Source organism: Haplochromis burtoni, unplaced genomic scaffold (assembly GCF_018398535.1).
Source record: "Haplochromis burtoni strain Fernald_Lab_line unplaced genomic scaffold, NCSU_Asbu1 Contig_163, whole genome shotgun sequence".
NCBI lineage: Eukaryota > Metazoa > Chordata > Actinopteri > Cichliformes > Cichlidae > Haplochromis > Haplochromis burtoni.
Window position 1 is genome coordinate 203640 of NW_024582524.1, and position 24005 is coordinate 227644.

Below are 24005 nucleotides of genomic sequence, written 5' to 3' on the forward strand. Positions count from 1 at the left end.
CGCAGGCCATTTCGTGAGCTGTTAGTGACTGTAGTGCAAGCACAGAGATGGGAGAAGGAATTCGTGTGACAGAGCAGTGATTACACTGTTTTAGGAAGCAACTGATTTAGGAAGATAGAGGGGGAAAGCGATACAATTGGGGAGGGATTATGAAAATCATACTTTAGGAGATCCAAAGGGGGTATGTTGGTTTGGTCAGAGTGTGTGTGTGTGTTGAGGGGGGGGGGGCTGTTCACCAGCAGCTGCTATTGTCTGGAGTCTATATCTCAATATAAGACTAAGAGGATTATCTAAACGCACACTCTTAAAGAAGAGCAAACCTCTCTCCTCTGTCTGTTGGCCAAAGGCATTATGTGCCCAAATAACCCGGTGACATATAAAAACCACACGGGGAGAGAGAGAGAGAGAGAGAGACTCTTGGACCGAAGCTCACACACACATTAGCTGTGGCGTAAACTGGAGCATATTGACTTCCAGTGACAGCAGACGCTGTTTAAATCCCCCACTCACCCCCATTCTGCACGAGCGACAGCAAGCTGAGACTGGACACCGGGAGCATTTGCTCGAGTGATTGTCTGTGCGCGTGCGGCCTGGCACTCTGACACCGAGGCGCACTGTGCGCGCGCGTTCTTCGCCGGTGTAACCAAAAGCTGGGAAAAGGCGTATCAGTTCGACGACCCAGTCTCATTAGAATCTAGTCTGCAGACCCTTCGCTGGTCGCGCGCATTTTACTACTACAACTCCTCGCGGTGACGCTTCAGCTGTCGACGGAGTGGCACGCGCGCAAAAGCTGTGGAGAAGAGGACACCCGCCCGGGACAATGGAACCGAACCCTAGCCGTTAAACAGTTGACACACACGCACGCGCGCGCACACACTGCAGCTGAGAGAGAGATCAGGCGTTTGGAAGGATAAAGGCGACATGGCGAAAACAGACAAGCTCTGAAGTTTGGAGGTTCTGCTGTGAGGATTATTGTACAGTCCACGGTCTGACCGGCGAAACGAGGACCAGAGTTTGCATCACTGTATCCAAGGGAATAAGCCCACGTTATGGCGCGCGCTGACAGCCGTTTGGGGACCTGGCAGGTGCTCCTGACCATCTCAATGGTCATCCTCCCTGTGTCTGCTCACGGTAAGTCCGCGGATCTACCGTGTCCCACCCTGTGCGTGCGTGCTGCCTTTAATTATTTCTGTAAGGAAGCACGCGCACGTGCGTGAATCCAAATCACACTTGCTTTGGCATAGATTAGAAATAATGACAAATCCAATTGTCCGTGCATGCGTCATGGAAATATAGATGCCATTTAAAATGTGGGCACTGTTGGCATTATCCATTATGATTATTAAGCCTTTGCTTGGTAATTCTGTTTTGTGAGGACACATTTTTCAATGCATTGATTAGTTTGGCCATTCGCCATTAGAAATGCCCAAATGTCCACATTTTTATAACACGAACAAAATTGGATTCTCAGTCCAACCAATCACTACATTCTGCAGATAAACCTTATATTTTTTGTCTCTCATCCTATTGGCTGCTATATGTACTGATCACTAGTGACACTTGAACCAGTGACTGTGGGCAGGGTTCAGCCAGTATCAGGTTCATTAGGCGTGTGAAAGGCGGGTAGGAGGGGAGGGGGGGGGAACCTCCCCCTGCCTGTAATTATGTTAATTCAAAGATGTAAGATCTACTACCCGGCTGTACATTTTTTTAAATGAAAAATAATGAGATGTCTGTGGACGATCACAGCGACAGACACATTTTACAGTTCAGCACTGCAGCTGCGACCCGCCGTGCCGGTGCGTTCCCCAGACAAAGGCGGGATTAGGTGCACCGTGGCCGGGCTACAGGAGGCCCATTCATGGTGCTGAAAGGACTGAATTCCTCCAGACATTGAGGAGAAGGAGGGGTGGGGGGCGAGACGACTGGACAGGCCAACCCCGCTCCCCTCTCCTCCTTCTCGTTTACTGTCCATCCCATGGGATTTGTGGGAACACAAATCTGACACAGACGGTTCCTGCTCTGTGCGTGTGTCTGTCTGTGTATCTGTGTGGCATAGACACGCGCCCGCGTGCTCCCCCCGAGTGGTGGAAATGTGAAAAATCCTGGAAATATAAAAAATGAGCGCTACTGCTGTCGCTGCCCAGCAACAGGGTGGGTTGTGCACGCAGAGGGTCGTTGGGGTTCACACGAGCACGCGCATCAGCTGTAATTCGTCCTGCCCCCCCCCATGCAGCCTTGTCTCGCGCCCTCAGTGGATAGCGAGGCGTTAACTCTATGTCATACTGACCGGTAAATATATGCCTGGCATCCTGTCCCCCATGTTTAAAGCCCGCAGACCACTTGCCAGGGGATATTTGTTTAATTAAGAGTAGCAGGGGCCTACAAGGGATTCTTATTTCACTGGCTGCCTGGGGAGATGCAAATCTTTTAGATATTTTGCTTTTCACTAAACAGTAACCTGCTCATCACATAAAACGAAGAAACAAGTAAAGTGATTCACTACTGCTTTAGTATTCCTGCAGAGTCCCGTAACATGCAGCACCTGCTGTCATAACGTCATTTTCAGCTCAAATTTAATACGTTCTTTTACTCACGCAGAGAGGTTTGCTTCAGCAGACTAATGTCTTTATAATATACGTTTTTTTTTTCATGACTGGGTAATTTGACTTCATTGGTTTTTATTTATTTAGTCTATAAAATGTTCACAAGTTCAGTGCTGCCTTTAGTCAAGGTATTTTTGTCTAACGGGGATGTGGTGGTGGTGAGTTACCATCATAAGATACAAAGTCACACCCCAAAAAAATCTGTCACTTTTACTTGATTTTAATAAATTATCAAATATAAACTGGAGATTATTCTTGCAGTCAGCTGATTGATTAATTGGCTAATCATTTTGAGCTCAAAGCTAGTCAATCCACACACACACAAACACTCCTGCGGGAATAGATTTCTCTTGTTGGCCATGCCGGTAAAACAATGTGGACTGAATCCAGAACCCCAGCGTTCCTCCATGTGAGTATGTGTGTGCTTCTGTGTATCCAGTGCATAATGTGAGGTCCATCTGCCCCGTAGCCCCAGAAAGCTCATAATATGTCAGAATACATCAGATCATCAGCATCTCCTTGATTTTCTTTCCTTCGCAGAGATGGGGAGGAGGAAAAAAATCTTGAATGCCCACGGATCAATGGGCGGAGGCTGCAGGTTTTCATCATAAATGAATGTTTGATTGTAAAATAAATCAATAAGGCTCAAGTATTAATACATTCTTAAATTTGGATGTTGCAGTTTTGCTCAGTAGGCACCTTTACATGACTGCTGACTGTGAAAATAATAGCTGTAGTCAGCATCTTTTAGGTTTATATTGGTGGTCAAAGGTGGTTACAATGTACTTGTGTGCAGGGTTCCTTCCCACTGTGCCCTGATGGTAAGGCCGCTGGGAGTCTGCACTCCAACCAATCACAGTGACTTCAGGTAAAACTTGTTACCATGGTGACATGCTCGGTGTGATGCCAGAGGTTAAGAGCCGAGTGGCAGCTAAAGGCACAAATCGCACTGTTTCCCCTGTGCCCTTTGCTCTTGTAATCTCCACGAAGACTGCCAGCTGCTAACAGGATATGCAGCATCCGCATCTCAACAGAGAACAAATCGGCAGACTGAACCTTTAAATGAAAGCAGAATTCATTGTAATCAGATTTAGCCAGTGGAGCCTGTCTCTCCTCCAAAGTGTGAGGCATTGCAATCCTTGCCACCTGAGTTTTCCCAGAGATGGAGCTGGCATAAAACGCAGAGTGACTGGCTGGCTGATTGATCGAAAAACAAGAGAGAGCACCAACACTAGATTCTCTGTTTCCACTGCAACTCCCTCGCTCCATTCCTCCTTTCAACCTGGCACCTCTTTACATCTCACCATGGCAACTGCACTGTGTGTGTGTGTGTGTGTATGTGTGTGTGAGGTGAATCTCATGGTTCCTCAGCCACCGCTAGTCTCCGTGACTCGAGGCACGTTCAGATGGTTTTTGTATTAGTCCTGGATGAAGTGCCAGACACTGAAAGCAGGGATCTCATTGGACACGTTGATCTCAGGGTGCTGGTGGGAGAGAAGCTGTCCAGCCCAGCCAAGTTTGGCCATTTGCAGATGTACGAGCCAGTGGAAAAGTGTGAAGAAGTGGCTTCTTGAAATGTAGTGAACTGTGGGAACACTGCAGCCAGTTCTTTCTTTCTTTCTTTCTTTCTTTCTTTCTTTCTTTCTTTCTTTCTTTCTTTCTTTCTTTCTTTCTTTCTTTCTTTCTTTCTTTCTTTCTTTCTTTAACGAAAGAAATATTTTGAACCACCATCTACATTAACTTTAGTAGTGTCCAACACATAGAAACTTTATATACAGGATCACCAGTAAAATCTCAGGAAAACCACTTAAAAAGTTTTTTTGCTTTACATCCAGAAAAGTGTTTTTTTTTTAAATTCTGTAAAAGTTATACTTCTACATCATTAATGCTGTTGCACAATCCTCTGATATGCTTCAGGATTCGTTTAGTGCTCTTTTATGTCTGTTTAAAACTTAAAAGCTAAAGCTTTTAGTTTAACTCAGAACAAAAATGATAAACATCAGCTCACCTGTTATTGTCCAGCTGCAGAAAAAATACACATTTATGAACTCTGGGAACAAATTACGGTATCTCGTTTGTTTAATTGCAGTAAAACATATGTGTAAAAACGATATGTTGTGTTTTTTTTAAGTGCTCAAACAGTTCTTGGTCAGGTGTGTTTCCAGCAGCAATCAGCAGCGCCTCCTTGTTATGTGCTAATTTGTGAATTTCACATTTGGGGAATTTTTGCGTTTAGATGTCAGGCTTGATTTCTCTCCCTGTGCCCAAATGAATGCCAAGCTGACAACGTTACAATTTAGTATAAATAATGCTTTAAAAATGTTTCAGTTTAAACAGATATCCTTAAAATTTGGCCCGAGTGTCTTCAGTGTGGGAGGGGTATCATTTGAGTCCTGGCAAGAAAGAAAATCTAAATGTATGAACACAGCATCATATGCCAGACAGGGAGTAGCTGAGCTCACTGAGGCATGTGTGCTCCTCACCCAATCAAAAAGTGACATTTTTTCAGCCAATGGAAAAATAGCACCGTGCTGTTTCTAATTTCTTAGCAGGAGCCAGGGAATCACTTAGAAAGAAGAAGAAGTACTGGGTAGCCTGCAACCCACCTTCCACACATCCAGTGCCAACCCTATAGTTTCACTGTGTTTTAGAAAGACAGCTCTGAAGTGGACTCCACACACAGTCATACTGCACTCTAAAAATCACTCCAACTTTTATGGAATAAAACAAATTAATCTTGTAATGTCTAAATTAAGTTTTTGTGTAATAACCTTAGTCTAGTCAGACATCATGTACAAAAACCCCCCAACCCCAAACTGAATCTCACAGGCAGGAGGAGATCCCAGCAGCTGGCCTCTAATCTTCAAACTAAAAGCCTGCTTTCCTAACCTCTGAGCTATTACTACACCTACCTTCCTTTTTACCCACTTATTATTCCTAGATGCCCAAAAGTAGGAGGCTGAAACTGCCTTTGATAGTATCCTGTTATTTCCTTATCTTGCCTAAACTATTTGCTAGATTTACTGAGGCGATATAATGCTCACGCTGGCTTAAATCAGAGACTCTGCGTTTTATAGCTGCACCATTTCACCAAGTGGAAATTTGTCAAGATATCAAGTGCATTTTTTTTTGCAGTGTTACCAAATTCTTTTAGAAATATGTGTCTCCGCTTGAATTTAAAAGAGAGTTCTGTAGGTTTTAATTATGTGTGGCTGCCGAGAATGAGCATGCAGTGAGGGGCCAATTAGCAGTCTGCTGCCTGCTGGAAGATTTTAAGACTTTTCTGGTGATATCTTCGCCTTTCTGCCTATGAGTGTGCGTCTTTCTCTGTAGACTGCTAAAAGCAAGAGAAGTTTCCAGCCAGGCGGCTTCTAACCTACAACTCTAACCCCTAATCTAATCCTCACCCGGTCTCGGTCACTAGAGCACATGACTCAGGCGCTAATCCTACATCATGCAGTCTTCAGCTCTTGTTGACATTTCTTTGACAAGTAATCAGTTGGCTTTTCAAAGGGAAAGTGGAGCCAAGCTTTTAGTAACACTTTCACTCACACTGAATAGATTTTGCATTTTTTGGTTTATAATTGAATAATGTTTTATAGCTCAGAGGAGTTAATAGTCAGGGAGATGGTGAATTCTCTTAGAAAACCAGGCTAATACAACTCTAAAGCACCTCTGCACAAGGCTGTGGTGGAGACTGCAGTGGATCTACCAAAGCCATTCACACTTTATCCTTGGGCCTCAGTCTTTATCATACAAAACTAGACTCAGCACCTTCGGACTGGTTAAATCTATATATAAAAACCTTTGTGTGTACTTCTTGTGAAGAGTAAGACCACAGCAAATAAAAGCCAAAACAATTCAGTTTTCTGTTATTCTTTGGTGTTATGATTTGTAAATATGTCAGGGTTCCTCAGTTTCACACATCAAAGTAGGATCACCCAATAAAAGGCTTTTAAAGCAGCTGTTTAATGTCTTCTTTGGCTGCTGCGATGGCTTGGGTCTAGAGGCTACATATTTTAATGGAAAGCATGAACTGCATGCTTCACAATTTCCAGAGTTAAAAGTCAAAAGTTGAGCTCTTAACCCTTGTTGTGTGTGATTGACAGGGAGGCATTCAATTGGCAAACACCACCATCATCACAACCATTCATCTGTCAACAAGGAGGCCTTGAACACCAGGATGGTGCTAAGTGATGACTCAGCAGAGAGAGACCATCTGATTGGAGCAGGCCTTGTGTTTGGTGCCAAACTCCCACTCAGCTCCACCAAACACCACCACTCACATAAGCGCGTCCACTTGGATTTTGTAGAGGAGGACCCACCTGTGGCGGAGGAGCTAACTGCAGGAGGTGGGGGTCCAGATCAGCCCGGGAACCCCTTATCCGATGACGTCATCACCGTGGAGTTTCACAGTCCTGCCCCCGACGTCGTGCCCTCCGATGCTGCTCTGGGATGGGCGAAAGCCCCCAAGCCCCAAAAGCAGAAGGCAGGCGACCCTACATCATGGACCCTTTCTGATTTTTACGACTATCTATCCCCCGATGATGATGACCCCTCGGCAGTCGATACAACCCCAGAACCCGAACCCTCCCCGTCACCTCCAGCAGAAATGGAGGATGAGAATCCGCTCCTGGCTGGTTCTCCTGCTGTTCCCGACAAGGTCAAGCCTAACGTGGACAGCAGGCCACCCTTACCAGCTCCTCCCATGTCAGGGCAAGACCAGGATGAGGGGCTAGGCTTAGGAGGTGCCATGGGGGAGGGTGGCTGCAGGCTGGGCTTTGTGCAGTCTGGGCCCGGGGTGTGTGTATCTCAGTGTGACGTCAAACCCAATTTCTGCTTCAATCAAGGGGTGTGCACCGTAGTGCCAGGAATGGGAGCCTTCTGCAGGTGAGAGCTATGCAAACACAGGATCATACTGTCTTCCTTTTTCCATCATGCATAGTAATTTAAAGGCAGGATGTGACTTTTTGGTGAGCAACTGACATTTGTGTGTGCACATTATGTGCAAGGCAGCAGGGGTGCCCGAGAGGGTCGTTGGGTGCTAAAATATTCCCCTTTTTAATTTGTCTTCTTGGGATAATTTCCAATATGCTTGTTCTCCCACACAATTGAAAAGATGTAGCATGAACACTGGAAACACAGACACACACACGCACGCACAAACACGGAAACAGAAGGCTGGCCTGATGTGTCACAAGGGTTTGTCAAGATCACAGCAGGGTCCCCAAGAGATAATCTCAGTTTTGGGTTTTGGAGGCAGGGCGTAAAAGAGGGTGTGTGTGTTGTTAGGCTGCTGGCAGCTGACAGAGACACACAGCATGCACAAATAGAAAGTACGAGAAAGATGACAATACACTGAGGTCACACAAACTCGCGCGCTCGCACACTGCTCATGCAAATGCACACGCATTCATTCACGCCTTGATGGCACCATCTGCCCTCTCCTGCAGCCTCTCTGTAAGCCTGGAGGCAAACTGTTGCTTATCTTATCATACCTGCTGAGTAATATGCACACACACACACACACATGCATATGGACACACACACTTACATATGCTCAAACAGCAGTGAAAAAGTAGTAAGTAGTTTGACAGAAAAAGATCAGGAATATGGAAAACGCACACACACACACACACACACACACACACACACACACACACACACACACACACACACACACGTGTTCTGATCCTTTGATCTCATTAAGGGGCTAGGCTGCAGGCCAAATCCCTGCTTTGCTGGAAAGACCTCAGGACAGCATGTCAATAGCTCTGAGTACAAGTTTACACTTACACGTTGTAGGCATAATTCTGGCACACAGGCACACACCTTCTTGGGCATTTGGCTTTTTTATTTTGAGGATAGAAAGAAAGACAGAAAGTTAATAATAATAAATTAATATGGTCTCTTTATATTCCTTCTTAATCCAGGTGCAATGTGCAGGACTACGTGTGGAACAAAGGTGCGCGTTGCGACTGGGCCGTCACCGAGTTCCAGGTGCTGTGCGTGGTGGTGGGCGTGTCCTCCGTGGTCTTCCTGCTGCTTTTTATGATCATCGTATTCTTTGCCAAGAGGCTGCACCACCTCAAGAACGAGAACAAGCGCCTTCGCAAACGCAGGTGTGTGCGTATGACCGGGAAGTGAGAAAATATTTTTGAAAAGAGAGCTGTGACTCACAGTTTGGTCGGTGCAAAGCGAGGTGACAACCTTATTACAAGCACATGGCAGTCAAAGCAGAGCACATGTGAAAGGAAGTCTATAGTCAGTCTGCTAAATTATTTGGTTTTCACAGAAGTGACATGTGTTTTGTGCGAGCTGGTATACATAGTGGAGAAAAAATGCAGCTCTTAAAGATATGAATGCAAAAAACAACCATATTACTCCAAATATTTACCACACAAATCTCTCTCTCTGCCATCCTGCAGTAAGTACCGCCCACAGAGCAGCGAGCCACAGACGGACGGCCTCTCAGTTTCCACAACAGCTGACGGCTCACAGCCAAACGTAAGGAAACTGTGTGACACCCCTCCGCCCGCTCCCCAAGCTCATACTCACAACCTGGCGTACTATGACAACATTATCTGTCAGGTATGCCCAGCTCTCCTCATGTTTGGCCCCTTTCCCCCCTTTTTCTTAGTTTTTATTTCATTTTTCTATATATTTTTCCCCCTTCCCACCTCATTGTGTTCTCTCCTGTGTTGTCTCCCTGCCAGCTTCGCTTGATGATTCAGTCTACTGTATGTTTCTGCTGCACTGTTCTTGTTATTAAACTGCCATCTGAAGTTTGCAGGCACACCAAAACACACCATAATGTTGTCCTGTTACATCAAGACATAGATGAAAATGTAGCGTATGTCTGTGTTTAATGTTTTTCACCCTGACCGATTCCCCTCAGAGGCCATCAACAGCCAGCTTTACCTGGGACTATAAACCCAGAAATTCTTATAATCAGCTCCAGGTAAGCACAAAGGAGATGCCCACATTGCCTACATTAGTCTTCCTCCCTGGCTTTGCTTTAAAGTCCCCAACTGTGCAACTGCTAGAAACTTACAGTATTGTGCAAAAATCTCGAGCCACCCATTACTCCTTTATATTTTGTTTCAAGTAGCCAGACATTCCCATGTGTTTTAAAGTTTTCTTGAACAATAGTTCCTCAGGCTTTGTGAGGGTCATTCAGAGTTTTTCCATTTGGCTGCGTTTTCACCCATTTTCAGTCCAGTCCTTGGATCTGACCATTTTCAGAGGCATTCAAGTGTAAAAAAGACACCTGATTCAACACATAGACAATTAGCAAAGAACCAGTTTTAAATTGTATCTGTATGAGCACTTTGTTACTAGCAGCCTGTCACAAAACCCATCATGTTGGATCAATTGCATTTTTGGGGGGTTCAAACCTTCATCAGCATGTACAGACTAGGTCAGGAGAGAGGTACAACAATGTCTACAGCCATCTGTAAATCATGGTGGAGGCTCCGTCAGGGGTTGCATATTAATTTCAGCCAGTGGTGTTGGAATTGTTGTCAAAACTGATGAAATTCCAAACACAGAATTCATCATGCAAAACCATCTGGAAAGCATTAGATCGGCAACAGCTTCATTTTTTTTTTTTTACCATGACAATGACCACACTTCCAATGCAGTAAATGCCTGAAATAGACACACACACGGTGAAGAACTATCAGTCATGGATTGGCCTCCCTAAATAACTCTCTTCCAAAGAAAAGCTTTGAATGTCCTTCAAGAAACCTAGAGAACTATTTCTGAAGATTACTTAAAGAAATTACAAGAAAGCTTGACTAAAAGAGTTCAGGCTGTGTTGAACAATAAAGGTGGATTAAAGGTAGAATTATACAAACTCCTTTTTTTGCCTTATATGCATGAATACTTGCACATTTTAATAAATCGCCACATCTATTTCTCATTATCTCAGCAAAATATCAAGAAAAGACATGCAGCTCAAGACTTTTGCACAGTACTGTAAATCTTTTGCACTTTATACGCTGCAAGCTGTCACTTCCACGACCTCTTCCCGCACCTGATCTCGTATCAGCTGAATTCCATGTAGGTGTAATGATTAATCACACCCTTCCAGGCGTCCTGCAGCCAGTTGTTCAGATATGTAGGCATCGCTGTGTGGAGAAACAGCGAGTTCATACATTTGCTGCCTCTCCTACCTGCGCCTCTGCAGCTTCCTGAGAAGCTCGCTGAGGAAATTGAGCCACCATTTTGTCTCAGCTGCTTGCTCTTCATGCAGCTCAAACAGCCATTTTGGGTCCCCCTGCAGCAGGTTTCCTCTTTTCTCCCCAGTACCCCTCCACAGGTTGTGCATTCTGTAGCATGCAGTAATGCATTCATTTCCGTCCACAATTCTTTTGTGTGTGTGTGTGTGTGTGTGCGTGTGTGTTGTGGGGGTGTTGTGTTTGCAGGAAGATGTGTTTGTTCCCCTGTTTACATCCATCAATCGCCTGCTGGGTTACTAAGGCAATAGAAAAGGTTACTGATGCATGAGTAAATTCATACTTAAAATTCAGTGTGGATTCTTGTGAATAAAGACGGATATAATAGGAGAATAACTTAAACGGCGTAGGGGGTGTAGGAGATCAACAGCAACAGCACGACTTTAAATTTTCGGAACCTGTTTTGATGTGAAAGGGCGTTCGGCGAATTGCGTACAACAGTAGCCAGTGAAACTGATCGATTGTGCCCTACTTACCGCCTGATGTGACTTTGACCTTCAGATGTTAGTGAAAAGCCAATCAATGGATAGCTTGAACAATTACGAGCCTGACACACGGACACGAAACACAATGGATTTGCATCTTACAAAAACAAGTCTCTGGGACTGACTTCACATTTGATCTGCAGAAATGAATTCTGATTCTCAGTCCATTAGCGACACTTAGCTGAACTACCTGAAGTGATCAAATTAGGATTTTTTTTTAAAAAATAAGCTGCTGCTCTGAGAGCGGTGCTGGCATTTCAGTGTAGTGATTATAGCTACTTTTCGGTATCTTCCGGATCCTCTAAATGTCAGGTCGCGGGGTTAAAAAGCCCCTGCAGGTACATGTCCTGTATTGCAATTTCTTTTAAATGTCATAGGTCCAACAGGTTTTTTTTTTTATGCTGCGGTATGATTAGCTGATTAGATAAAGGCCTGGATGTGAAGGTGGTGGTGGTTTTTCCGTGACTTTCAAGAATGATTATCTCGAGCAAGCAAGAGGGGAAGGGTTTTCTGGAAGGGTTTTTTGTGTGTTTTTTGTTTTAACCAGTTATAAATATCATCTTTAAGTTCAGTTAGGCCAGTTACTCTGCGATGTCTGTCTCTCCTAGTCTGGCAGTGTATTTCTGCCAGTTCAGATTAAGTTGTCTCTGCAAAATCGTAATGCACAGCGATGCGCCACTATATTAGATCTTTCCCCAGCACACACTAAGCAGTTTTTCCCTGTTAAATGACTGCCTGAGCAAGTGATTGCACACTCTTGCAAACAACAGTACAGTAAAAGTTCAGTTCTGTAATTAAAGGTGCAATCTTACACAAAATAGACCCCCCTGAGGATGATTATTAGACCTCAACATAACTTTACCTTCATCAGGGAAAAAAGTGTACACATATCTATATTCCCAAGCAGTAAAAGATGCATATCTGCACAGCTAAGAGAGTAAAAAGAGTAATTTAAAAAGGAAATCTCACTATTATTATTTTACAAGAATTCTGTTTAGCTAGATTTACTGGCCAAAATAGTTTTTTAAAAAATGTACTTGAGTGTGTTTGTGATTTTTCAACAAAATACTGTGCACTCAAAAAAATGTATCTACATAAGACAAGTATTTCACAAGCAAATGACTCAGATAAACTTAAACAGTTTCTTAGGAGCTACCTAAAAGAGTTGTATGGAACCACTTGACATAACTTTTTTAAAAGCAAATCTTCCAAAATTGTTCAAATGTTTCACCAAATTCCCCCCAAAATAAAAAGAACTTGTAGATTTTTAAGGTTCCACTAATTACTTGATGATTTAAGTTAGATAAAACACATTTACTACATTCTGGTAAGTCTCTCTGTGCATGTCTTGTATATTAGCTGCACACTGGTGTAAAGGTTTTCTCTTACAGCAAAGAAAAAGTCTGGTTTGGAAGTTTCCAGAGGCTTTTGTTCTCACCTTGCATGCTGGATTGTCCTCCCACAGTCCAAATACATGTGCGTCAGGTTAATTGGAGATTTTAAGGTGCCTGTAGGTGCAGATGTGAGATGGATAAAGCTTTGAGTTGTAAGTTGTAAGACTGGCACCATGGAAGTGTTGTTGTATTTCCCAGAATAGTTTTGTACCTCGTCATTAAAATTTCGTTTTCTCTGCATATGAAGCATCTGTGAAGCGTAACCAACTTTCTCTGCAGGATGAGCCGCAGAAGCAGGAGAACCAAGCCAAGTCCCCGCAGCCCAAGGAGGAGGGGTCTATGAACATCCTCAACTCTCACTCCCCGAAGCACGAGAACAACCGCCCGGCCTCCGCCGTCCACGACCACGGCCTCACTCCTAACAACACGGAGGAAAAAGCCGAGGTAAACATGCTCCAGAACAACCTGGTATAAAGCTTCACCTTCTGTTAAAGTGTGCACACACACTCACACACACACACACAAACGACATAGCGCCGAGGCTAACATCGTTTACACCATGCAAAGTGCATACTGTGCATTTCTAGCAGTCTGATGAGACCTAATGTAAAAAGTAAGCACAACATGAATTAAAGATACAACTTGAAAAGCACAATAGTCTTGTTTACAAGGCTACCATGCCAACACTGATCACATAGTGGTGCCGCCTCCTCCTTCCTTTCATATCCGCCCCTTATGCTGGACTAAAACCTCTGGCTTGGACCAACTATTGACTGACTTTCCTTTCTGCTGATGCCCTGCCTTGGTCTTTGGCCAATGAAATCCTTTGCTGTCTTTTCTCACATTTCCCCAGCCCCTCCTTCCTCTTACCTCTGCTTGCCCCGCCTTACTGTCGCTCTCTGCCCGCATGCATTGGTGTTATCAATGAAAAGTGTCTGAAAACATAATATTTGCAACAAAAAATAAAATAAAAAGAAGTACGTGGAAATTAAGTGAATCTGTATTTGCGAAATATTAATGTTTGCTAATAAGTGGATATGTCTAGATTACATGAGGTCAAAGTAACTGCTCGGAGTTGATATACTATATACAATAGATATATTACACACGCTGTGTCTTGATTTTCAGTGTGATTTATAATGCTTTAATGTACCTTGCTATTCTTTTGTACTTTTTTTGGTATACATGGAGGATTGCAGTTCACGGTTGTTGGAATAAATCTTTTTAATTTACCCAGCTTGTCCCCGTGTGTTGTTGTGAGCTTTCCTCCAGACTGTATCTCTCTGTCCAGCTCTTTCTTTTTCTTTCTTTCTTTCTTTCTTTCTCTGCATGTCTGCCTATGATGAAGCTAACTACTGCCCAGCTGCTCTCCCGCTAATAATAACTGAATGCTCGGCTGACCCTGCTTTTGTGCTACAGTAGGCTCCTCACAGATTGCACCGTCTGCACACACAATGGTGATTGCCCATTCAGAACCATGGACAGCTCCCTCAAATGAATAGAATCCGCAATAAAAGGTTCAAATGAAACATGTTTTGTTCAATATGAAGAAATTTAACGCAGGCTTTTTAACCAGACCGGCAGAGGGAAACAGGATTTCTGAGTTTTCTTTTGTTTTTTTAATTTTTGATGTATCTTTATCTGTACTTTCCATGTATTAAGAAGTACACATGTTCCTGTTTGAATACCCCCCAAATTCCAACCTCCACTCTGTTGGAATTTCCAACCTCCACTCTGTACTTACACTGATGAGAATGTAATTCGCCATAGTTATTTTTATTCATCTACGCTAAACACCTCTTCTGACAGCAGTGTTTTTAAGTATCATATACACTCACCTGACAGTTTTTTAGGTACACCTTGCTAGTGCCAGGTTGGAGCCCCTGCTTTAATTCTTCGTCGTATAGATTCAACGAGGTGCTGAAACATTTCTCAAAGATTTTGGTCCATATTGAAATGACAGCATCCCTAAGGTGCTCTGTTGTATTCTGATCTGGTGACTGAGGCAACTATTTGCGAACTCATGTCATGTTCAAGAAACCAGTTAGAGATGATTGAGCTTTGTGACATGGTGTGTTACACTTCAGGATAACAAGGATGGACATGGTCAGCAACCAAAAGTAAATCTCCCACACTGTTACAGCACCACCACCAGCCTCAGCTATTGATTCAAGGCAGGATAGAGCAATGCTTTCATGTTGATTACACAAAATTTTGACCCTCTAATCTGAATGTCGCACCAGAAAGACTCATCAGACCAGACAACGCTGGTCTAATCTTCTGTTGTCCAATAATGGTGAGCTCTTTGAATTGTAGCTTCAGTATCCTGTTCTTAGGTGACAGGAGTGGCACCCAGTGTGGTCTTCTGCTGACCCACCTGCTTCAAGCTTTAACATAAAGTTCAGAGATAATGGGTGGTAACGGGTGGTTATTTGAATTACTTTTATCTTCATGTAAGTTCAAAGCGGTGTCGCAATTCTCCTCCAACATCCGAGAACATCAACAAGGATGGTTGTATGTGAAAATCCCAGCAAATCATCAGTTTGTAAAAGAGTCAGACCAGTTCACCAACAAACAATGCCACATTCAAAGTCACTTAAACTTCTGTTCATCCCCATTCTGATGCTCTGTTTGAAACTCAGCAGACCTTGTCTTCATGCATAAATGCACTGAGCTGCTGCAGTGTACCTGTATAAAGTGGCCAGTGAGTATATATGTCATCATTATGAAAAAGAATACTGATATTCAGAACAGTTTAAAGTAAATTCTCAACATTTATAGCCACTTAGTCCCAAATTTTATTACAGTTTAAGCTATAATCATTATATTTCTATTATGTATCTAATGGAAATTATTACCTAACTGTGCAGTTTCCCTTAACTCCACGAAGCTCAAAGCGTCTCTCAGCTCGCTGCTTAGCTAGCTAGTCTGTAACTCTTTGGAGCTACTGCCTCTTACACCCTTCTTCAGCAAACAGACACTGATCTTATTCAGGAGTTATCGAGAACAAGAGCCACAGGAGTTTGAGAGTGAATATTAATTGAATGTTGCTCTGTAGTTGCCGGACATGTAAATCAGCACAGTATTTGTCATTTGGTATTTCTCATCATTTTCCCCCAAAAGCTAATTACACCAAGAATCTAAAAATCAATACTGTAGCTTTCAGCTATCCCAGGGGCCCACTGTCACCCCTGTGCTTGTCAATGTAATTTGATTTCATGTTTTTGCCTTCATGACTCTTCCTGCATTGTTGCAATCTTCTCCACTTACCATATTTCAACATCAGGATGGAGTGACTATTGGCCTGGAAGTGCTTCTCCCCAAAGAGGCCAAGCTTCATCCAGAGAACAACCCGCCCCTTCAGTATGATGTCTTCCTCTACAAGGTTGCCAACAATGGAGACCCTGCCTCTCCCAGCCAAGGCCTCACCTCTCACTCATCCAGTTCTTACCCCACCACTCATCCCATTCCCAGATCACCCAATACACCTAAGACATCCAAGGTTCCTAAGTCAAACAAATCCCCCAAACAGACCAAGGAACCGCTGAGAGGGAGGCACTCTTCACCTGGCCGGCACCGCTCACCCGGTCGCCATCCATCACCAAGTCGCCACTCAGCTCCAGGGTGTTATTCTTCCCCTATCTGCCGTATGTCTTCCCACCACTCTCCCTCTCATTTCCGGTGCATGCCCACCTGCTCACCCACTCCCCCTCAGCTACGCAGGCCCAGAGGTCGGTCTCAGGATCCAGAAGCTGAGGCCTCAGAGACTGGGCGAGAGTACTATGGAGGACACATCCGCCCATTCCCATCATCACCACATCTTACCCAGCCTCCTCCATCACCATCCAGGGGGAAGTACTGCCCGGTCAGTACCCGATCCCTGCCACCACTCTCCTGACCAGGCCTTTGCTCAGTCCAGCCCTTTAAACGCACAAACATCTGTCATGATCTACTCTGTCCAGTGATCTGTGTCCATCATGTCTCTAACTTTTTTTTTTTTAAAATTAGCTATTTATAGTTTTTTCATCCACCTGTCCATCTTTGCACCCTGTTTCCCCACTTTTATACCCTTAGGATAAGGAAGGCACCTAAACATGTTCTAGGAAACTAAATAACTGGGACAACCCTGCACAGACCACATTCACTGAAATTGAAACATGGATGGACCAAAAATACACCAATAAATCACTGCATGGTTGCTGCAGCTGCATATTCACACCTCTCTGTAAAAAAAAAAAGGCCCAACATCTCAAGGCTCAGGTTTCTGCTCACAGAATAAACTCTTATATGTGAACAACACTATCTTAGCATGGTGCCAACATCAGCGACAGCTGACGATATTGTCAATAAAAGGTTTCATAGCCTTAGTGTTATCAGCAGTTTATACAAATCTTTTGCTATTCGATGTGTATTTTTTCATGTTTTCATAGGTGTTTTGAGTGTCTTTTTCAGTGTTTCTAATCCTTAATAAATAGGATACAACAAATCATGCAGTACTGTTTTCTGAAGATGGAGAAACTTTCTGTGTGGTGGCTGTTCATGAAATATGAGGGACTCTGCTGCCTCCTTGTGGACAATGCAAACATTGCAACGAATGGTCTTTGGGAGTGGTTAGATAGATCCTTATACTGAGACACTGCCACATGTTTTACATAAACAACAAAAATAAAATAAAAATAAAACGAGGTTATTCAAAGAGTAAGACCGATATTGTGCATTATAATAGTGCAGTTTGCATTATTAAATAATATGCACATTATAAATGTGAGAAAAAGCTCTAAGAAGGTATAATACAGAAATATTTGTTTGAGAATTAAAATGATCCTGTCAGGGAAATCTCATGTTTTTGAATGAACCCCAGAAAAATTACAATTTCTTTGATGTATAAAAATATTTCAAATTATTTGAAATTGTTTGAAATATTCAAAATATTACTTTTTAAACATTATTTTAAATGAAACCGGGGTGAGAGAGGATATATAGTTCTCTGAAGTGGTGTGTTGGTGTCCATGCTCATAAAGAGAGCATATAACTGGAAATTTATATGACACCAGTTAAGCTTCCTGATATTTAAGGTGCTGCATGAGTAGAAAGTTAGTAGATAGTTTGCAAACCAGTACATAGCCTTAGTTACTGTTATCACTCTTGATATTATACATTTACATAAGGAGACTCGTGCTGTGAATAAAGTTGTGGTTGTTTTTGTTGTTTTTTAATAAAAATAATACAAACTAAAGTCAATACATATGGCAGATATAAAGGGTAATGACACTGCCTTTTTTATGCATTAAGAACAGCTTATGTCAGGATTAGGAGAAAAACATAAATGAACAGTTTGTTTAAATGACGACAAAAAAAGACAAAAGAAAAAGATGTGTTTAACCAGAGTATTAAAATGCATCTAAATATGCATTAAAACCAGCTCATATTTGTAATTTAGACTACAGTTATATATATAGTGGGAAAAAAAGCACTTAAATAGCAGTTTAAACATTTTTATTCTGTCTATATCATTTTCAAAACAAACACAGAATGAGAGGGTGTGATGTTCCCCTTAAAATTTAGAAATTTATTTAGTATTGCACTTTTTCTGGCTGGGACAGGCTTCAGCTGTTTAAGTGAGCACCCCTGTAATGTTCAGGATGCAAGCCCAATCATTTCCAGTAGCAGTACTTTTGTTTCTTCGGGTGATTCAGATTACAATTTCCCACAATGTGACCTCTTCTGCAGCAGCAGTTAACAGCTGCAGGCTGCAGCGACTCAGCTTTACTCTACTCTGATGTTTCTCAAGGATGAAGACCACCTTCTGGTTCCAGATGGAGAAGGTGAAAGAGAAGTTATTCTTCCTCCTTTTTCTATTTGTCAGAAATGGGCACAGAATGAATAATTTTCAGAAGCCTCCAAGGTGCCCACAGTGTGTCCTTTGTACGTCCTCGGTTTCCACTTTTTAATTTGCTCTTGAAGTATTTAGGATTTTCTGAGAGTTTTTCCTACAAGGACACTTAAAAGGTGAGAGTGTGAAAATACAATAAGAAGAATTTCTCTTACCAAGGAAACCTTCAATGTTTTTCTACACTAATACAAAAAAATCACATAAACCATGGACAGAAAAGCATTTTGCTATGGTGAAATACCTCAGGTGGATGGTTGAAAGTAACTGACTACATGGTCATATTCACATGTTCCTCCCTGTCTTTAATGCAGTCTTTTACTCCAAAGAGTCTGACCTCCACAAACCGCCAGACAGCTGTTATTACAAGCTGCATTTCAGCTTTAAAGTAGAGTGACCTTAACCATCCACATGTGCTTTTAATATCAGCAGCTGCCCTTACATTTAGATATGATGAAAACTCTACAGAAAAATTCAAATGAACCCTTGCTGAATAGCTTTCTGTTGTGCCTAAATGCAGCTGAACTCCAGGAATAAATTAAAGCTAAAGGATGTGAAAGTGGAACTTCAAAGTAGTTCCAAACAAGGCTCGAACTGTCAGCTAGGTTTCACCTCTGCTCATTTGTGGTGTTTGGAACATTTTTAACTGAATAATTTGACAAATAATTTGCATTGCTGTGAGGTACAGATGGTCCAAGAGGTCTGTGCTGCAGTGATGGTTAGTAAAATTCTAATATCAGCTGCACATAGCAGCTCTAATTAGCAGGCGTCTGCATCTGTGCAATGTATCCATACACTCCACATGCAGCCACATAGATGGACTTGCTCATCAAGCTTGCCAGCATTAGTTGAAAACTAGCAACCACTTGCCCAAATATGCTTACTTAAGGCTCCAAAAATGAAAAAAATGGGCCAAAATGGTAATGCTGAGGGTTCAAAGTTAGCGCCACATAAAACACCGAGTGGCTAATTCTTCATCCTTAAAAGTGAATACAGTCAGATACATTGATCTGGACCATATTTCAGAACATGGGTCATTTAAACACAGAATGAGTGAAAGAATTAAAAAACTGATATTATGGTTTTATTTGGAGTTGATAGAACTTTAAAGTTACAGTGTGTTAAATATCTAGATGTCAGTAAATTTTGCAGACAACTGAGGTCTTTTTCCTTACCCCTTTCAATTCTAGTGCATAATCCTAGCTACAGTGGCTGTAGGAAAAACATATTTTAGTCAGCCAGGAGATATCAAAACACTAAATTTAGACAGGATATTTCTACTGCTGTTTGTGTTAAGAAAAACAACCCAGCACCCCGCCACACACACACATTATATTTTAACACATAAGTCTATCGACACTTAGCAATCAATCAGGAATAAAACACAGATCTATATCAATTAAATATTTCGGCGCATTTTATGTGTTTACCCCAGAGTCGCCTTAAAAACGCCGGTCACGGGTCTGAAAAGTACTCAGATAGCAAAGTGACGGAAGTGGCCCTGGAGAGTTTTGCTATCTGTACAGACTGTCAGTCCACTGTTTATCTTAGCTGTCAATATGCCAGGTGAGAAGCATCCACCTTTATTTACTTTGAAGGAGGCTGTAAAAGACTGAAAACAGTCTGATATGAGTCGATGAGTCACTGAAGCTCACTTCTGATCGGTGACACCAATACTGAGTTGTTGAGGATATCCTAAACTTTTCTGTGGCTAAGCACTGCTGTTAGCCCCGTTAGGTGCTGTTAGCTGCTGTTTGCTAGCGTTAGTGAAATTTACTTTGAAGTGGAACTGAAATTGCTGAACTTAGTGAATAAACTCTCATATATTGTGATGTTTGATGTGATGAATGAATTCAAACTGTTTAACGGAGAGAAAGTGTGTTTTTTTAAGACATTCACGCTTAACATTAGTTACATTAGCATAATGTTAGCTTAGAAACTTTTGTTTAGCCAGTTCACTGTCAGCTGTCCAAAAATGAGATGGTCACATCTAATGTCCTGACAATAAGTAATTCTGACAATATCAGGAAGAAATAAACATGTTTATGCACGTTTCTGTATGTCAGACCCCTGACTTAAGTTCAGGAAATAAGGGGTCGCAATGAGGAGGAAGAAGATTCAATTTCATCCAGATGCCAGTCGCGCTCTCTTTTGTTTTGACGTTTTTGCTCCCTTGGTGAAGAGGACCCCATCTCTGCTGATAAAACATGTATGATCCTTCATATCTTGAGTCTGAAGATGCAGGGAGTTCTCTTCTCCATTGCCTTTGGCGTATTATGTATGTAATTCTAAGTTTATGAGAATGCATTAATTTATTGGAAGACGTATTTACACATTAATCAATGTGTGATTATGAGTACAATACTATTTTTTTTCTATTTAATGACTTCAAAAAACGTCTGTACCTTTGAACCTAGCACAAGCTCACAAGTTTTTGCTGACCTCTAGTGGAGACACCAGGCCTCACTGTATGGTCTGTACCGGGCATGGTCACAGTTGTGGTGGAACCCACCCAAGCACTAACAGGCTTAAACATATGAGGTCAGATAGCGCTGCGTTTTAGGTCAAGTTAACTTTCTTATTTTACTGTTATTTTCCTTAATGTTTAATTTAAGCTGCATTGCTTCTATAAGATGATTTATTAAGAAATGAGAGTTAGGGAAGTAATGACCCCAGAATCAGACACTACAGGATAATAAAGTGAAGCTATTAAAGGTACAAGTGCAGGAGATAGTCCTCCTGCCACTGTGTGAGTTATTCATACCGCAAATCTCCCACCTCAGAGGAGAATCCTGGGTTCATTTCTAATCCAGCAATACACTTAAGTATCTGGCTGGCTGCAAACGCTTATTCTATTATCTTAGCAGGGTGTACAGTTGAAGGTCAGCCTGGTAATGATTTCTCTGCATGACTTGATTAGAGTGCAGGTCAAAAGAGTGATCAGAGACCTTTTTCCACTATACAGTTTTTGTCCTATTAAAAGGTCAGCTGTCAAAGCCAGATGTGGGAGCATTACAATCTGCTTGAACAGACTGAAAAGACTCCTTTAAAATAACCTCTCAAGCTTGCTCTGTGTCTTACAGAGAGGGTCCATAAAATATTTACAACAGGCCCTTCATGAGCGCTCCCCAGTTTTTCTTTTGTAACAAGCTGAGCTGAGAGTTTGATTTCATGTTTTCCGTCCACAACGTACGACTACACACACACACACAAAAAAGAAACGTCAGCATTTCGTGTTTAGAAAAATAGCACTGGGGTTGTACTTGAGGGACCCATCTCATCTCATCTCTGTACAGTTAACTCCTCTGAGATTTTACCTTGCACAACCTCCTCAACCAGCACGCCCCACTTCTCTGCGTGCACGCAGCTCCTGCTCGATCCACCGAGCGGCAGCCTTGCCCCGCAATCCGACGCGCTCCGCTGCCACCGAAGACCCGCTGGCACTTTGAAACCGCTGATCTGCATCTCCATTTGCATTCACTCTGTGTCGAGCGAAGGAATGTGTGCTGATTCAACACGATGCTGTGATAATTGATTCTTGTTATCGTGTAGATTTTGGGGCGATATCTGATGATCTCCGGCTTTGCAAAGAGAGGAGATGAGGGCCAGGATAGTGCACAGGTGTGTGTGTGTCCGGGTGTGTGCAGGATAGGATACTTTGCAGTTAATGCTGTGCGGGGCCAATCAGTTGATATGTCAGCACACTGGGAGGGTGGATTGTGTGTTTTTGTGTGTGGGGGTGTGTGTGGGTGAACCACTTGGATGTATTGCTTTTTGGCAGCGTCATCACTGCCTCTTTAAGTAGGGCTATAAAGTATTTTTGCTGACCCAAAACAGATGTAAGTCCCTCTGTCTTACTCCCACTCTGCTCATCCCTCTGCATGTAATGTACACACTCACAAACACACACACAGGTCTCCTGAGATGCCTCCACTGCAGATGAAGGTTTTTATAATTAGAGGAGTACAATGCAGTGACTGTATTTTCACAGAAAACTGACGCACATTAATAATCACAAATCTGGACAAAGACACAGAGTTATTGCATGTGTTGTCCGTCCACAACAGAAGCGGCGCACGTCTGTTTTTAAAGTTTCTAAAATGATGCCTTCTAATGTGTTAAGCTTCCACTGTATTATGAGACCCCCTACTCGCAGTCTTTCTCCCGCTCGCTTTGTGCCATTGCTTTTGTGTCCTTCGGCTTCTTGTGAGTCAGGTTAAATGGCTTTCTATTCAGGAGTAAGAAATGTCATCACTTTGTGTGCACTCGTGGGTGTGCGCGAGAAAAGAAGTGCGTACTCTCCGAGAAACGACCACATAAAGGGTAATTGCATCCAAATTGTAAAAAAAAGAAAAAAGTTCCCATTTAAACTATCCATGTGGTGTCCAGCCATGCAGTTCATGTGATGCTCTGAGCAACACACATACACACACACACACACACACACATGAAATCATCTTCATCTCCACACTGTTAGGGGGTGATGACAGAAATCTGAGCAGCACAAACTGCCAAATTATTTTTATTGGCACAAACTGCCAATAAAATTATGTTTTCGTGTTCTTTGCGTGAGGACAAGCCAAACACGCGCACACAGCAGATGAGTTTCATTGTTACGCTGGGTGACAGTCGTTCATTACAGTTAAATCCTGACGGCATGAAGTATCATCAAATGGATGAAAGTGACTATTAAAATATGGTGGTGCTTTTCTGGGGGGGCAGTTTTAATGCAATTTATACAACAGATAACAGGATTTTTTGTGTGGTGAACTGTAACAAACCCTCCAAGAAGTCAGTGCTCAGTTTTGTTTTGTTTTTGTTTTCATTACTTTATGTTGGCAGTGACTTGCTAGTCTGTGTATCTGTACATGCACCACTGCAGTCTATGGATGCACACAGGTAATGCTGCATGGACTGTATATTTAAAAAAAAATGCACATAGCCAACACAGCATCCCTCATTTGTCTGTTTTTAAAGCTCTAGCTGAGCGGGTTGGCCATCGGCATCTTGATGTTTTGAAACCGCTCCTCACAAGCAGTGGAGTGGATCTGACTGATGAACTGAGAGCAGACCGTGTGGTGGTGACTTTGCAAGTCAGACCCGCACTAATGCATACCCTGTTATGTCATCTGTTTTCACTCCAATGACATCACCTTGTTTGAAATTAACACACACATCATCCATTCATTTAGAATCACTAGTTAACCTATATGCATGTCTTTGGACAAAAATGTGTATAAAACCAGGACTTTCCTGCTGTGCTAACCACCGCACCACCATATCAGTAAATTGGTAACTTAAGTCATAAATCATAGGACTTGGAACCAGAGAAAATATCCCTGCCAGCTGTCGGGAAGAATGGCTGTTTAAGGCACTTCCACCATAGCTTA

At 42.6% G+C, this 24005-nt stretch overlaps 1 protein-coding gene across 3 annotated transcripts; it reads left to right on the forward strand.

Annotated features, from left to right (window-relative positions):
- Positions 1-396: 396 nt before the first annotated feature.
- On the forward strand, positions 397-17189 carry LOC102312642 (chondroitin sulfate proteoglycan 5). 3 transcript variants are annotated; one of them, XM_042225188.1, is made up of 7 exons: positions 397-1131; positions 6716-7496; positions 8540-8728; positions 9035-9113; positions 9505-9567; positions 13005-13169; positions 16012-17189. In XM_042225188.1, the coding sequence occupies exons 1-7, from the start codon at positions 1050-1052 to the stop codon at positions 16621-16623; spliced, it is 1971 nt and encodes a 656-aa protein (XP_042081122.1). In that variant the 5' UTR covers positions 397-1049; the 3' UTR covers positions 16624-17189. The 3 variants fall into 3 exon arrangements, with proteins under 3 accessions (XP_042081122.1, XP_005932977.2, XP_005932978.2); XM_005932915.3 differs by lacking the exon at positions 9505-9567 and having other exon boundaries at positions 9035-9197; positions 16012-17188; XM_005932916.3 differs by lacking the exon at positions 9505-9567 and having other exon boundaries at positions 16012-17187.
- The last annotated feature ends 6816 nt before the right edge of the window (positions 17190-24005 follow it).